Here is a 16,474-nt window from a genome sequence, read left to right on the forward strand (position 1 = left end):
ACACAGCATTATTTCTCTGATACTCCTGCCTATCATGCAAGACCTGAATCTAATTGTGAGGATACATCAAAACAAACCTCATTTGAGAGAATCTATGAAATAACTGGACTGAATCTTCCAAAGCATCAAGGTCATGAAAGGAAACACAAAGCTGAGGAACTGTACCCGACCGAAGGAGACTAAATGGACATACCACTAAATACATGTCTCTGAACTGTATCTCTTTTGTAAAAGAAATTATTGAAATAATTGAATGAGGTCTGAAAATTAGGTGGTAGTAATGTATCAGTGTTAATACTGTGATTTTCATAATTGTATTGTGGTTATGTAGGAAAACATCCTCATTTATAGAAAATACAACTCAAGTATTCAAGGGATTGAGAACATACTAGCAACTTAAATAGTTCAAGGAGAAAAAAGTTCTTTACAACTTTTCTGTAAATTTGCTATCATTTCACAATTTTAAAAAGCATTTTTATAATTATGAAGTTCTAACTATAATTACAAAGCCTAAGAGATGTGTAAAATTCTCAAATACTACTTAAAAGCGAAATTCCCCTTATTCTACCACTGTTAATATTTGGACAAACACCCTTCTAGGTGCCTCTCTGGACACAAAAGGATACCCTACAGGTCCAACTTCAAATATAATTATATACTTGCTGTCCTAATGACCTGATTTCTTCACTCAACATTACCTTGTACATATTACTGACACACATACATACACATTTACATTCCAAAACAGAGCTATCGTCACTACCTCAAGTAGTCCCACAGCTATGGAGAGCGCCACTCCAGAGGAACGCAAGGGTCTCTTTCCCTGTGGTACAGGCCAAGGGTCTCGCTGCAGTTCTCCCAGAAGATCTGTGAGATTCATGTCTATTTTCTGAACTGGCTGCAAGAATCTGTAAAACAAAATTAAATAAAAAGTCATTTATAAATGTTTGTGGGTGAGAGTTTAAGAACCAAGCTGTCTACTTTTTTAGAAAGAGAAAAGCATGGGGTGCCTGTGTGGCTCAGTGGGTTAAAGCCTCTGCCTTCGGCTCAGGTCATGATCCCAGGGTCCTGGGATTGAGCCCCGCATCAGGCTCTCTGCTCAGCGGGGAGCCTGCTCCTTCCTCTCTCTCTGCCTGCCTCTCTGCCTACTTGTGATCTCTGTCTGTCAAATAAGTAAATAAAATCATTATAAAAAAAAAAGAAAGAGAAAAGCATGGGGCGCCTGTGTGGCGCAGTTGGCTAAGCATCTACCTTTTGCTCAGGTCATGATCCCAGGGTCCTGAGATCAAGCTGGGCACAGGGCCTGAAGGTTCATGACCTGAATGGAAGACAGATGCTTAACTGACTGAGCCACCCAGGTGCCTCTGTTTAAGCTCTTTTCTATGAAATAGGAGACAGGTATTCATCATATTAAAATAACTCATATTAACCTCTAACTGAATGGGCTTGTGATGACTAATGAAACACGGTAACCAAAAGCTCGGGGGAGCCTGCTTCTTTCTCTTCCTCTGTTCTCCCCCCACCTCCCCCAGCTCACCTGTTCTTTTTCTCGCAAAAAGAAAAAAAAAAAAAAAGAAATAGAAAAAAGTAATTTAAATACATAGCAGACCAATGGTTTCCTTTTTTGTATTATGATTATTTTTATTAACATATAATGTATTATTAGCCCCAGGGGTGCAGGTCTGTGAATAGCCAGGTTTACACACTTCACAGCACTCACCCCAGCACATACCCTCCCCAGTGTCCATAACCCCACCACCCTCTCCATACCCCCCCTTGCCCCTCAGCAACCCTCAGTTTATTTTGTGAGATTAAGAGTTTTTTATGGTCTGTCTCCCTCCCGATCCCATCTTGTTGCATTTTTTCCTTCCCTACCCCTCAACACCCCCCACCCTGCCTCTCAAGCTCCTCATATCAGGGAGATCATATGACAATTTTCTTTCTCTGATTGACTTATTTTGCTCAGCATAATACCCTCTAGTTCCATCCACGTCGTTGCAAATGAGACCAATGGTTTTCTAACTTTTGTGTGCATCAGAATTGGTGGGAGGATTTATTTTAATAGATTGCTGGTTGCACAGCTTTGTTTCAGTAGGTCAGGGGTAGGGTCCAGGACTTTGATTTTCAAATAAGTTCCCAGGTGATGCTATCTGCTGGTTCAGAACCACAGTCTGAGTACAACTGCTATAAGGGAAACGCTCTCACACTGAGTATCAGGACTGCATCTTTTATTTACCAGTCGAGAACGTTTTAAGGCTACTGAAATAATTATAAGAATATACATCAACTCAATTTTAGTAATACCACCTCTGATTAGTAAGTTTAGGGGGGAAAAAACTACCTCAAAAGCTTAAAAAGCAAAATGAAAGCTTTTTTTTTTTTTAAGATTTTATTTATTCACTTGACAGAGAGAGACAGCGAGAGAGGGAACACAAGCTGGGGGAGTGGAAGAGGGAGAAGCAGGCTTCCTGCGGAGCAGGATGCCTGAGTAGGGCTCGATCCCAGGACTGAGCCTAAGGCAGACTCCTAATGACTGAGCCATCCAGGCACCCCTGAAAAGCTCTTGAGGCCCTATTTTTTTGCTTGGCGGCCTTCAACCAGAAAAGTTTTTATGAACTTAAAAACAGAAGATTAGGAACATATCAAAACTAAAGTAACTCCTTAACATTGTAATGATGAGAAACCATTTTGGTGACATGATTCTGCCTCATCTCTTTAGAAAATATACTAAAGCAATGTATTTATATTACTAAAAATATTTAACAACATAGTATCACTGAATGTCTATGTTCAAATTAAGGGTACGGGATGCTTAAAAGAGCTGCACAAATTGTAAAATTAACTTTGCCATATTTAATTATTACCTATTGGAAGGAGGTGGCTGCTGTACCTGAGGACCACGTGTTGCTTGAGTAACAGGTACTTTAGAGAGTCCCAGCATTTCCTGTAAAGAGATGATTTCTGTGATATCCATTCAATTACTCCTACAAAGATGTATCAACTACTTAACATGTGCAAGGTGCTATGCTAGGTAGTAGGAACACAAAAATTGAAGAACAAAAAGTCTCTTTCCTCAGAAAGTAAAAGGTCCAGGTGGGGAGACTCTCAGGTAAACAATAACAGTACAATGAAATAATCACAATAAGAGAGCAAAGTACAAGGTGCTACAGAAGCAAAGAGGGATACTAGCTCAGAAATACTTTCTTTCTAATTAATAGTCAAAAAGTTACTGGGTAACTTGAATGTATTTCTTAACTTATATCTATCCACCCCTTTGAGCAACTATATCTCAAGAGTCTGCTATGTGCCAGAAAATCTAGTGGTAGTAAAATATATACAGTCCCTGACCTTATGAAATTAAAATCTGACAAAACAAATAGCAGTTAATAAAATCAATACATAAAAAAGTATAAAACTGCAATTGTAATAAATGTTATAAAGGAAAGGTACAAGGAATCATATAAATGGGATTATAAGGTACATATACCTTGTATGTCTATATTTTTTAATTTTTAACCTACTGCCTAACCAAACTGCCAGTTTCATTTTGAATTTTAAATGTGCACGAAATTCCTTTCTAGACACATGAAAATATTATTTTACTAAAGTCTTCTTGAATTTAGAAATGCTTAGTCATGAAGTGATAGAGTAAAAGTATGTAACAGAAAATCATAAAGTCTAAATATTTGGAAAGAAAAAATACTGAACTAGTACTACAGTATTTCCTATACTCCTAGCAGGAAAAACAACTTTTTACTAACAACTTACTGCATGTTAGATTCTGTGCCAAATTCCTTATATACACTATTTCTTCATAGAACAATAATGAAGTAGATTTTTTAATCCTTACTTTAAAAATGAAAACTGACACTCAGAAAGGCTACATAACCTGCTAAAGGTTACACAACTAGTAAGTGGTAAAGCAATATATTAACCCAGGTTTTGCCGGAAAGCCCTGTAAGAGTTTATACAATTCTGAGTATTCTCATGTTACTTCACTTAGTACTAATAACAGCCTTGTAAAACAGGTATTTATCCCTTTCCACAAAGGATAAGAAAACAAGCAAGATCAAACCAAGACCGTATAACTGGAAGAGTTTAAGATTTGAATCCAGGACTATTTGGGGAGCAAAGACCAAGCTCTTTTTGAGAAAATAGAGAAGAAAAATAAAAACACTTTAATGGAAAAAAAAAAATTTAGTCTATAGGCATTTATTGCCTGCTACAAAAAAGGAGGAATATTATGTGTTACGTATGTATTATTTAATTTAAGTAAAATGTACTCTACAATCAGAGGTTAACATTAAACAACTTAAAAAAAATTTACAGTTAAAAAAAAACAACAGCAAATACTTACAGGCACAATCCATTTAATTTTCATGACCACGAAGTAAGGTAGATACCATTATTACCTCTCTTCTACAACCAAAAAAAACCTAAGGCACAGAAAAACTAAAACTTGCCCACTTTCTCTCCTGTCTCATAGAAACAAATGATCCTGCACTCCAAGGTACTCTGCCTCCTATGCTCCTGAAGGAATCCCCATCACCTCTTCTGAAACCTCACCTCCCTCCTGCTTTCACTCACCCTCTTTAATTTCTCTTTCCCTCCTGTGTGTAAACACATTCAAGTGTCCCTCCTAGAGTAAACCCGTGAACTCAGTTCCCTCTCTCAAGTTCCCACACTATTGCTAAGCCTACCTTCAACAAACCTCTTAAAAGACCAGACTCTAGGGGTGCCTGGGTAGCTCAGTGGGTTAAAGCCTCTGCCTTCGGCCCGGGTCATGATCCTGGAGTCCTGGGATGGAGCCCCACGTCGGGCTCTCTGCTCCTCGGGGAGCCTGCTTCCCTCTCTCTCTGCCTGCCTCTCTACCTACTCGTGATCTCTGTCTGTCAAATAAATAAATAAAACCTTTAAAAAAAAAAAAAAAGAACAGACTCTAATTTTCTTCACCTCCTCAAATCTTATTCATGATCCTATTCACTGTTCATTACCCTCCCCATCCAAACCTGCAAATTTCTCCACTATTTTCTATCTCAATTAACTGTCGCACCACTACCCCAGTCTGCCAACCTTCAAATTAGAATCATTTAAATCCATTCCTAAAATCTTCTTTTCTTTTTCATTTTGGACTACCTGGATGCTCCAAAGTCTGACTTCATGTCTGTCTACTTTGTACAAGGCTTACCTATCATCTTCTAGGATAACTATTCTTAACTGGGAGTTGTATCAGAATCACAGAGTTTTTCAAAATACTTATGTGAACAATCTTACCCTCTTAATAACCTCCCAATACAAGCACATGTTCATTCACACTCTTAGAGTCTAGCAAAATCTCTAAGCAAAAATATATATTGAAAAATATCCCCACATGATCCAAGTAAGCCACATATAACTCCCTATCTTGGAAGAAAAGCTTCAATTGCCCCCAAAATAAAGAAGCCCTAGTGTATGAAAAAATATATACTCTTAGTTCATACATTAATAACCCTCAAGCCTTAAAATATTCCCTTTGCCAAACCTAATAAAAGTGTTTGGGTCATGGGACACCTGGGCAGCTCAGTCAGGTAAGCGTGTGTCTTCGGCTCAGGTTATGATCCCAGAGTCCTGGGATGGAGTCCCACATCGGGCTCCCTGCTCAGCAGGAAGCCTGCTTCTCCCTCTGCCTGCCACTCCTCCCTCTGCTTGTGCTCTCTCACTGACAAATAAATAAGATCTTTTAAAAAAAAAAAAAAGTGTTTAGGTCCTAAATGAGATGTCAAGAAGCAAAAGGATATTTTCTGTGGTTGCTTTCCCTCAGTCTTCAGCATGAATTCCGTAAGCCCTTCAAATCTCTAGCAAAATACCTTCAGTTTCACCATTAAAAGTGAGGGGTTCAATCTGTATAATAACAATTTCAGACAACTGAAGGAAAACTGATACCAACATTAAATTTAAAGGCTTTGTAATATAATGATAATAATACAATTAGTCATTATTATAAAAATATTTTCTACAAACTTCTATCCAGAATGCATTTATGGACATTTATGGAGTGGTGCCCACAGACAAGGTTCAAACTACCATTCTTGCTGCTTACCTGAAGTTGTTTGGCAGACAGGTCTTTTGTTCCTCTGAACACGTAACTTTTTGAAATGCCCTCACATCCAAGTTCATGAACCTGTACCATTCTCCCAAAAGTAATAAGTCCAACCAAGGCTGTAGGTGGTAAAAGACTTAATGACATCTGCATAGATTCTTTCAGGGCTTGTAAATCTTCATCTTCCATGCAAGTATCAACCACATAGAGGAATATCAAAGGCATCTGAGGACCACGCTTTTAAAAAATGTTGCAATAATAAGAAAATAATGTTAATGTATTAACACTCAGCACAATATACAAGCATAATTAGTAGAGGACTAATTAAATAATTTACAGTTCAAAAAAATAATTTACAGTTCGTTCATATAATGCAATCTTAAGTTATTTCAGAAATGAAACAAGTTATATACACACAGAGACATCTAAGACATATCAAGAGAAAAGCTAAATTTACAAACATTATTTATAGTTTCAAAAGCTTTTGGTTTCATTTAATTGCATGAGGCTTCATCTCCTATACAAGTATTTATTTCTCTCAAAATAAGAAAACAATAGCTATAAAGCTTAAAAACAAAATAAGGTGATTTTTATAAAATAATTATCTAAACCTGAATTTTACTGCAAGAGACCTGGAAACCAGGTAGGCTGGACAAATTACTTACTGGCTCAAGTGATCCATATTCTGCTTTCTCTACAACACTCACAAAGAATATTTTTTTTTTTAAAGATTTTATTTATTCATTTTACAGACAGAGATCACAAGTAGGCAGAGAGGCAGGCAGAGAGAGAGAGGAGGAAGCAGGCTCCCTGCTGAGCAGAGAGCCTGATGTGGGGCTCGATCCCAGGACCCTGGGACCATGACCCGAGCCGAAGGCAGAGGCTTTAACCCACTGAGCCACCCAGGTGCCCCACACTCACAAAGAATATTATAACTTTAATACTTATATATGTAAACAACTATGTAAAGCCTTTCAGGAAGGAAAGAAAAATGACTTTCTTAACAAGGACCAATGCAAGAGTAACTTTATTAATTAGACTTGGAGATATACCGTCAGGTTCTAGCATCATATTGACTTAAGTATTTCTGAACTAACCTTCCAACTACACAGCAACACTGACTCTGTACTATTTATTGATCTACTCAATACAGCAAATCATCCCATCACCCAATATCCTGGCCACCGATTAAATGACTACAACAGAGAGATTATCTTATTCAAATTGACCAAGACAGTTCTTACCTCTTAAAAGCTCCATCAATTCAATGTGAGAATCAAGAATGATGCCCATTAATTCATCTGAATTTAACAATTATTTTGGTATAAAGTAAATTACTAGATATTTAAAACCTTCTTAAGGATTTATTCTTGTGCTCTTACCAGAACTACATATTCGATGCTAGAAAACTGAGGTAAAAGCTCAGCGGGTTGATTCAGTTCAGATATACCAGCATAAGTAGGTGGAAACTATGGAGGGAAAAAAGAAATTTTTAACAAATTACTTGCCAGAAAGGATAATGAAATTCTAAACTGCAAATAATTTTCTGATCATTTAGTTACTAAAAAGTGTTTTTCATATGGAAATTTATTTCATCTTTTTTTAATACACATTTTTCTACATATTTAGATTAGTACCAAAGCATTAACATCTGCATTGCGAGTTTTCTTACCTGATTCCTTTGATAACAAAAGTTGCAAGCCCAGAGTTTTGCTCGATAATCCACCTGACTGTTTTAAGAAAAGATAAAACAGAGCTCATGTTTCAGTTCAACTGTACAATGATTTAATTTTAATAAATTAATTTTTCTGAATCATGAAAACATTCAAATAGTTAAAGAGATCTTTAAAAGCTATTACTTCTAGATGTTGCCAGTATCTAATTCATACTTTTAGCAAAGTTTACCTAAATGAACTTTTAATACATAGCAAATATCAGTAAAATTAAGATAATCCTTTTTCTTCAAATAATTTAGTAACTTCTACACTCAGATCTAGAAAATATTTATTTAATTCAGAAGTATATTTCTTGAATACTTTATATGTACCCGCCATTATTCCAGGTACTGATAATACAGCAGTAAACAAGAGATCAAAGGTCCCTGTTATCACTGAGTTTATAATCTAGAACAGAAAAACATACAATAGAAAAGTAGGTGCATAAATACAGAAGATACTTTCAGACAGTGATAATAGAGATTAAAGATAATAAAGCAGGGTATAAGAATGTGTTTGGGAGGGTTACTTTAAAAGAAAGCCTTCTTAAATAAACAACTGAAATGTGATCTAAATGAAAAGGAACCAGTCAATCCAGGCAGAACAATCCAGGCAGAATATATAGCTATTGCACAAGTTTCAAGGTAGAAATAAATTTCGTATGTTCAAGGATCAGAAAGAGGGTAAGGTATAATGTAGATAAGAATAAAGGAAATGGATAAGATGAAGGCAGAAATATACAAAGGCTAGATGATAAAGGGTTTTATAAGTCTTGACAAACAGTTTGGATTTTCAGTCTACAAGACACTATTAAAGGATTTTAATCATCTGATATCCATTTGTAACACTTTAGCTTCTGGATAAAGAATAAACTGCTAAAAGACAAGAATGGAAACAGGGTGTCCAGAAAATTGTCCAGAAAAAAAGATGGTATACTTTGAAGTAGAGTGTACTAGCAGAGACTGAATATGAGAGACAGAATCAGTAATGTTCCAGGGGCAGATTCAGAGTTGTTAGTGGACTGAGTAGGGAGAGAGGGTGGAAAGAGGAATAAAAGATGATTCTTGATATTCTGGTTTATGCATTAAGAAATCATAACATTTTCAGGGGCGCCTGGGTGGCTCAGTGGGTTAAGGCCTCCTCTTTCCCTGCCTGCTTCTCTGCCTACTTGTGATGTCTGTCTGTCAAATAAATAAATAAAATCTTAAAAAAAAATCATAACATTTTCAACACCATACCACTCAATTATGACTTTTCTAATGACACAAGATGGGTCTAATGATGCACAGCCATCACCAGTACCTAGCAATACTAGTGATAGGATCTAACAGTTCATATAGTGATAATTTTACCTTTGGTCTCTTATCAACTCACTACAACTAGAATATCCTTCAATTTTACAGCTCCTTGGATGTGACTACCCTAATTTGAAAAAATAACTATAACAAAACAAACACCTTCATATAAATGCACAAGAAACTATAATCTTAAATAGGATTGCAACATTAGTTTTTTCAATATATTTTAATTACCATAAAGGATTCAAAACTGCACGGCAAGTGGTCCTACTACACAGAACAGGTTCATATTGAATAGGCGGTAAATCAGGTCTCTCCTTCAGTGGTGTAAATAGGGCTGCTACTGGAACGACCATTCTTGTAGCTTCCAGTCGACTTGATGGCCAAACATTCCAACTAAATCGGACTCCATCTCGTTCTTCATTTTGTTGGATGAATTCCAAATACGTTGTCATCGTAGTGCGTGATGCTTACTTCTGTGACAAAATTAAAGATGTTTAAAAATCTTATTCTTTTTAAGGTTTTATTTATTTATGGGACAAACAGAGCACAAGCAGGGAGAGCAGCAGGCAGAAGGAGAGGGAGGAGCAGGCTCCCGGCTGAACAGGGAGGCCTGACACTGGGATCACACCCTGAGCCCCTAAGCGGAAGACAGACACAACCGACTGAGCCATCTAGGCGCCCCTAAAAATCCTCTTAAAAAACTAAAGTATTTTTTCCACTGTCCGCCATATTCATCCAAGAAAAATGAGAAATCTCAGAAAAAAAATTAGCAAGCAACAATAACCTCACTTATAACAAATGAATGACTCTACAGAACTAAGTGTTCATTAGGCCCAGTATGAGGTATTTCATCCTTTTTCAGTCATTCTTAAAAAAAAAAAAAAAAAGTATAATAGGTGTCCTATTTATTTAAGGTGTATAGGAAAGAAAGTCAAAGATGGGGGTAAATTTAGAGCCTATGTTTTCGGTATCAGCCCTCTAAGTTACATTATTCTAATGAACAGATTATCAAAAACATTAAATTCTAAAGCTCATATGGTTTTCTAACCAGAAGATGACAAGTTTCCACAAAACCTGCTAGAAGAGAATGCTTAACAGTGCATAACAAAAACATTTTTCTAAAACTGAGTACTTCTGTTTGAGACAGGTAAATTTTTCTATTGTGTGAATATAGGACCATTTGTAGCACAATAAGTAAAATGCTTGCTAAGTGGTGTTCTACATATGCCATTTGACTTCTTTTGCAGAAACTTAATTAAGAATATTTTTAGGGATGCCTGGGTGGCTCAGTCAGTTAAGCGGCTGCCTTCGGCTCAGGTCATGATCCCAGTGTCCTGGGATCAAGCCCCACATCGGGCTCCTTGCTCCGCAGGGAGCCTGCTTCTCGCTCTGCTCTGCCTGCCACTCTGCCTGCCTGTACTCTATCTCTGACAAATAAATGAATAAAATCTTTAAAAAAAAAAAAAGAATATTTTTAACATTCAAACTTAGGAGAGCATTTTTTTTTAAGATTTTATTTATTTATTTGACAGAAAGAGAGATCACAAGTAGGCAGAGAGGAGGCAGAGAGAGAGGGGGAAACAGGCTTCCTGCTGTGCAGAGAGCCCAATGCGGGGCTCGATCCCAGGACCCTGGGATTACAACCTGAGCCAATGGCAGAGGCCTAACCCACTGAACCACCCAGGTGCCCCAAGGAGAGCATTTTAAACTCCAATTTGATACATACAATTTCAATATACTCTCTTAAATTTAATAGAAGGAGGATTCCGCTCTCATTAGGGCCCAGTATCAAGACATTATCTCCATCTCGTTACTCTTCTTACTGCCTGTCTAGAATGCCAGCCTTCCTACCTAGACAACAGTTAGTTCTATCTCACATTCTCAAACTGCAACAGTGATTTGTAAAGGAAGGAAATTGTAAAATTTAAAGTTCTGAGAGGATAGAGAGTTTAAATTGTTATGTGGCTGGCCAAAGATTTGAAGGAGAGATGAAAGATATCAAGAACTGAAGAATTAGGAAGGTAGGGTACCAAAAGAGCCAACAGGAATACTGAAGTTGCTAAGAATGACAACAGCACGAGGAACTGATTCTAAAATGTAACTGAGAGAAGAAAAGATATTATTTGAAAAAAACATATTGAATATAATGGTTTTAATTTTAGGAACATTTTCAAATAGATTTTGTTAATAAGTATTACAGAAAGCGAAGCTTAACAAATCTAGGTTATTTCTCTTCCTTGGCAGCTAAGAATTTTATTTAAAAGACATAAGAATGTTCTATATTAAATATATCTTTGTTTAAAAAAAAGAAAAATTAGGGGCACCTGGGTGGCTCAGTTGTTAAGCATCTGCCTTTCACTCAGCATGATCCCAGTGTCCTGGAATGGGCACCCCCCGCCCAATTGGGCTCCCTGCTCAGCAGGAAGCCTGCTTCTCCCTCTCCTTCTCCCCCTGCTTGTGTTCCCTCTTTCACTGCCTATCAAATAAATAAATAAAATCTTTAAATATATATACACATACATATATTAAAAAAAAATTAAACACTGTATTCCTATCAGAATCTCACAGACAACCAGAAAACTGCTAATCAAAAGCAAACACAGATTTTTCAAAGATTGGTAAGGGATAGAGAGGAATCCTAAAATAACTAACCTGGGGCACCTGGGTGGCTCAGTGGGTTAAGCCGCTGCCTTCGGCTCAGGTCATGATCTCAGGGTCCTGGGATCGAGCCCCGCATCAGGCTCTCTGCTCAGCAGGGAGCCTGCTTCCCTCTCTCTCTCTCTCTCTGCCTGCCTCTCTGCCTACTTGTGATCTATCTCTGTCAAATAAATAAATAAATTCTTAAAAAAAATAAATAAATAAAATAACTAACCTGTTTAGAAAAGCTGATCTTCAAGGTAAATACAGAAGCCAGATTCAAGAAGGACAGTACAAGTTTCCAAGAAAAAGTAGGTGTTGAAAAATCATGATAAAACAAAAGTCTGGAATAGTCAGAGGACAGTTAGATGCCAACCTCAGTTTTAAAGAAGAAACAACCTCCTCTGGGAGAGAAATCATTCTTACCAACAGCTTCCAGGCTATGTATGTGAATATAAATTCCAGGACTATGCAATCCCTCCCATTATTTCTACAGAACAAAAACCAAATGAAGTTTTCCATTTTTGCATATATAATAGAATCTATGTAATCTAAAATGTATCATCAAAAAAATTTTAGGGGCATCTGGGTGGTTCAGTGGGTTGAGCCTCTACCTTGGGCTCAGGTCATGATCTCAGGGTCCTGGGATCCTGCCCACATCAGGCTCTCTGCTCAGCGGGGAGCCTGCTTCCCCTTCTCCCTCTGCCTGCCTCTCTGCCTACTTGTGATTTCTCTCTCTGTGTCAAATAAATAAATAAATAAAATCTTTTTTTTTTTAATTTTTTAAATACAAAAAAAAAAAAAAAGCATCACCAAAAAGCATTACAATACCTAATAAAATACTAGACCAATCAGGGTTTTTCATCTGAACCATAAAATCACAAAAAATGTTTTGACTATTTTCTCAATTCTCCAAAAATAGTACATAACTAATACTTAGGTATTTGGCATACATTTTCTCAACTGATGAAGTAAGTCTGTCACCTGGAAAATAACGACAGTAGTTATTAACCAGGATAAAATGTGAGCTTTCAAGCAAATATAAAGAAAAAAATGTTTAAGATTTTATTTATTTCTTTGACAGATAAAGACACAGAAAGTGTACAAGCAGGGAGAGTGGCAGACAGAGGGAGAGGGAAAAGCAGGCTCACTGCTGAGCAAGAAGTCCAATGTGGGGCTCCATCTCAAGGTCCTGGGATCATGACCTGAACAGAAGGCAGATGCTTAACCCACTGAACCACCCAGGCACCCTGCAAATATCAAAATTTATGAAAACCGGTGTCCATGACCCTGAGCTTCACAGCCGGCTAATATGTAAAGATTTTTCTGATATGATCAGTGCTGATACTAATGTGAATTTTCTATTGTATAAGGAAACATGTCAACATTTGGAAAATATACTTTATTCAGTAAGGCAAATCTCCCAAATGATCAGTTCATGATATTACAAAATCATGCATGGATAGAGATCCATTCAAAGTGCAGGACAGACCAATGAATTTCAATGCAATATAGTACAAAAAGTTCATTTCTAAGATTTCATTATTCACACTGCTATTAACCCTTGATTTCTGAATTAAAACTGTCAGGTTGTAGTGTAGTATGAAAAAAAGAATATGCAGGGGCGCCTGGGTGGTTCAGTGGGTTAAGCCGCTGCCTTCGGCTCAGGTCATGATCTCAGGGTCCTGGGATCGAGTCCCGCATCGGGCTCTCTGCTCAACAGGAAGCCTGCTTCTCTCTCTCTCTCTCTCTCTCTCTCTCCCCGCCTGCCTGCCTCTCTGTCTACTTGTGATCTCTCTCTGTCAAATAAATAATAAATAAAATCTTAAAAAAAAAAAAAGAATATGCACAATTATCTGGAAAAGTTATTAAAATATTCCTCCTTTTTCCAACTATGTATCTAAATAAGGCAAGACTTCTTTCATACAATTTAAGCAAAATAACCTATTACAATAGACTGAATGCAGAAGTAAATATGAAAATCCACCTGTCTTCTATTAAGGCAGGGTGGGTTTTTCGGGGGAGGGGAGTAGTTGGGTTTTTTGGGGTTTTGTTTTGGATCCTCAACAATGTTCAAGAGTACAAAGGGGTCCTAAGAAGCAAGGTCTTAGGACATTAGGGCTCAATTCAATCAGAGAGCCTAGTAGAGAACGGCTCTATTAGATTTAACATAAAGACATTTACACACAATAGACAGGTTTAAGTTTCTACAAGTAACAAGGCTGTATCCTAACATCCGTGCTTTTTATTATGAAATACTAAATATCACCTGTGTGATATCTGAGCACAATTACCCTCCTTTTCCTCTCTGCTCTAAGATCATATTTGTTTACTAAATCACATCTATTGTATTTTGTACATTCTCACTTTTCAGCAGTATTTTGAAAAAGTCCCACCTACTTCTTCTTAACTGGTCCAGTTACATGGCCATGCACAACACCTCCCCAACTTCCCTCACGTTTCCAAGGTAGGAATGGCTCAATTTTAAAATCACTAATTCTAGTACAAACCTTTCCACGCTGGACCCCATATCCAACAATGGCATATCTAAAATAAATTCCTTTCACAAACTAGTTTTTTTTTTTTAAAGATTTTATTTTTATTTATTTATTTGACAGACAGAGATCACAAGTAGGCACAGAGGCAGGCAGGGAGAGAGAGAGGGAGAGAGAGGAGGAAGCAGGCTCCCCGCTAAGCAGAGAGCCTGATGCGGGGCTCCATCCCAGGACCTGGGATCATGACCCAAGCCGAAGGCAGAGGCTTTAACCCACTGAGCCACCCAGGCACCCCACAAACTAGCTTTTTATAAAATGGCATTATTTCATCAGCACTCTTATCATCTACTCTTATGTTAAAACCAAATAAATATGATTCAGACACTGTATTAGGATGGAGATTTAAAATACTAGTCATAAAAAAAATAAAATAGTAGTCATAATATTTTTTAAAGTGGTACAAAACACAAGACTATGCTAAAGAAATGTCTCATTTCCCAGCACAACTTATGTATAATCAGCAGAACTTACTTTAGTTAAATAATTTCTCATGATATAACTAAAAGCAAAGAAGCAAAACATCATATCTCTTTAACCTACCACATCAAACACATGCCCACAGTACTTTTAAAGCTTTTTCTATTCAATAAAAATCAGGAGTTTGCAATATTCCAATTATAGCACTTTTACAGATCCCAAGTGAAAAATATCCTAAATTGCAAGTAAAATCTGAATTTCTTCCAATCAGATGTGTTTACCAATTAAGTGTGCCTCTCTACTTTCCAGTTGTAAAATCCTCAATGAAGTGTTTTCAACTGCTTTCCATGACTAAATTTATGATCTTGAACAAATAACTTAACTTCTCTGATCCTCAATTTCTCAGGTAAGATGAGGGGTTGAGGTTTTTTACTACAAGGCCCCTTCTAACTCTAAAACTCTATGAGTCAAATAAAAATGGTCGGACTTCCAAAACGATGTTAGACTACTGGAAAGGAAGAGAAGGAAAACTTAACATTTATACTTAAATCCATATTAAACCTAAAACTTTTTTTAACCAAGTTAATTTGTCTGGTTATACGCGGCTTTACCGGGTGGAGGTTGAGGAAATTCACGTGAATTCAACATACCCCAGAGACTACATGTAGACTGTACTTTTCCTTTCCCACCAAAACGGGAAAACGCTAGCACAACATAAAAGACTGGTCCGATCTGAAAACTGCACACCACTTGTAATCGAGGCCTAAGGCGTTAGCTTGGCCTGCCACTTAATTCTCCTTATCCTCTTCGACTCCCAAGGCCGAACTACCCGTGACGAAGTCACCTGGGTTCAAAGTCTAGGGCACTTCAGATCAGGGAAGGCATGAACCGAGAAGCCAAGTGTCCAGAAGCAGTGATAAGCTGGGGCGAGGAAGGCAGGTCGCCCGGGATTCGGGGGTGGGTGCTGGGCGAGATGCTGAACTGCCGTTTTTCACCCGACTCCCATCTTTCGTACCTTACCCAGGGGAGCTTGGTGAGGGGCCCGGGCCCCCAGGCCCGGAAGAACGAAGCGGAGTGGTGGGTGAGAGGGTCAAGAGGTCAGGATTCAAAGGTGCCCCCGCCGGCCAGTCGCTGCCGCCGGCGCCGCCGTCTGTTCCGGAGCACCCCAAGAGGGCAGAGCGGGCACCAGCCCCAAGAGACCCCGGCCCACCCGCCTGCCGGCCCACAGCAGCACAGCTTCCCCTCCCCCGCTTTCCGCTGAGCGCCCGCGGCCTCTCCGGGGAGCCGGGAGGAGGAAGACCCGAAGCCGGTCCTTACCCCAGGGCCTCCAAACGAGATCCGCGCCGGCCGCAGCCACCACCTTGCAAAATCGGTCCCTTCAGCCGACCCAGAGCAACCGTGGCACTGCAATCACGGCCGGCGCCGCCCCGCCCCCGGCCTCCGCGCAGAACACCGCTGGGCCAACATGGCTGGTGCCGCCTCTGCCACGTCAAGGGGTGGAGGGGCGGGGCGACCGCGCCAGGGAACCGAAGGGGAGAGTGCGGGACCCGGCGGAATGCAGCGGAGATAGGGCACTAGGAGGAGAGAGGGGAGGGGAAGGGGCGTGCACGGAGCCAGGGCGGGGCTATCGGATGAGCGAACTAATGGGAGGGCGCGGCACCCGGGCGGAGCCGTGAGGGTGGAGACGAGAAGGAGAAAGGGGAGGGAAGGGGCGGTGACGGAACCTGGGGGGCAAGGGAACCGAAACTGACCAGGTTAGGGACCACCTGA

General features: G+C 38.9%; 1 protein-coding gene across 2 annotated transcripts in view; it reads right to left on the reverse strand.

Annotated features, from left to right (window-relative positions):
* SEC23A (SEC23 homolog A, COPII coat complex component) overlaps positions 1 to 16,235 on the reverse strand; it is a 65,213-nt gene extending 48,978 nt beyond the window's left edge. Inside the window, exons 1-7 of one of the 2 annotated variants that reach the window (XM_047735668.1) lie at positions 16,022 to 16,235; positions 9,327 to 9,565; positions 7,752 to 7,809; positions 7,462 to 7,548; positions 6,080 to 6,316; positions 2,865 to 2,944; positions 764 to 908 (exon numbers count right to left, since the gene is read on the reverse strand). In XM_047735668.1, the coding sequence (XP_047591624.1) occupies positions 764 to 908; positions 2,865 to 2,944; positions 6,080 to 6,316; positions 7,462 to 7,548; positions 7,752 to 7,809; positions 9,327 to 9,547 (828 nt within the window). In that variant the 5' untranslated portion in view covers positions 9,548 to 9,565; positions 16,022 to 16,235. Of the gene's footprint in view, positions 1 to 763; positions 909 to 2,864; positions 2,945 to 6,079; positions 6,317 to 7,461; positions 7,549 to 7,751; positions 7,810 to 9,326; positions 9,569 to 16,021 lie in introns of both variants that reach the window. The other variant, XM_047735667.1, reaches the window with a different exon arrangement.
* Positions 16,236 to 16,474: the final 239 nt, after the last annotated feature.

Source organism: Lutra lutra, chromosome 7, assembly GCF_902655055.1.
Source record: "Lutra lutra chromosome 7, mLutLut1.2, whole genome shotgun sequence".
Taxonomy (NCBI): domain Eukaryota; kingdom Metazoa; phylum Chordata; class Mammalia; order Carnivora; family Mustelidae; genus Lutra; species Lutra lutra.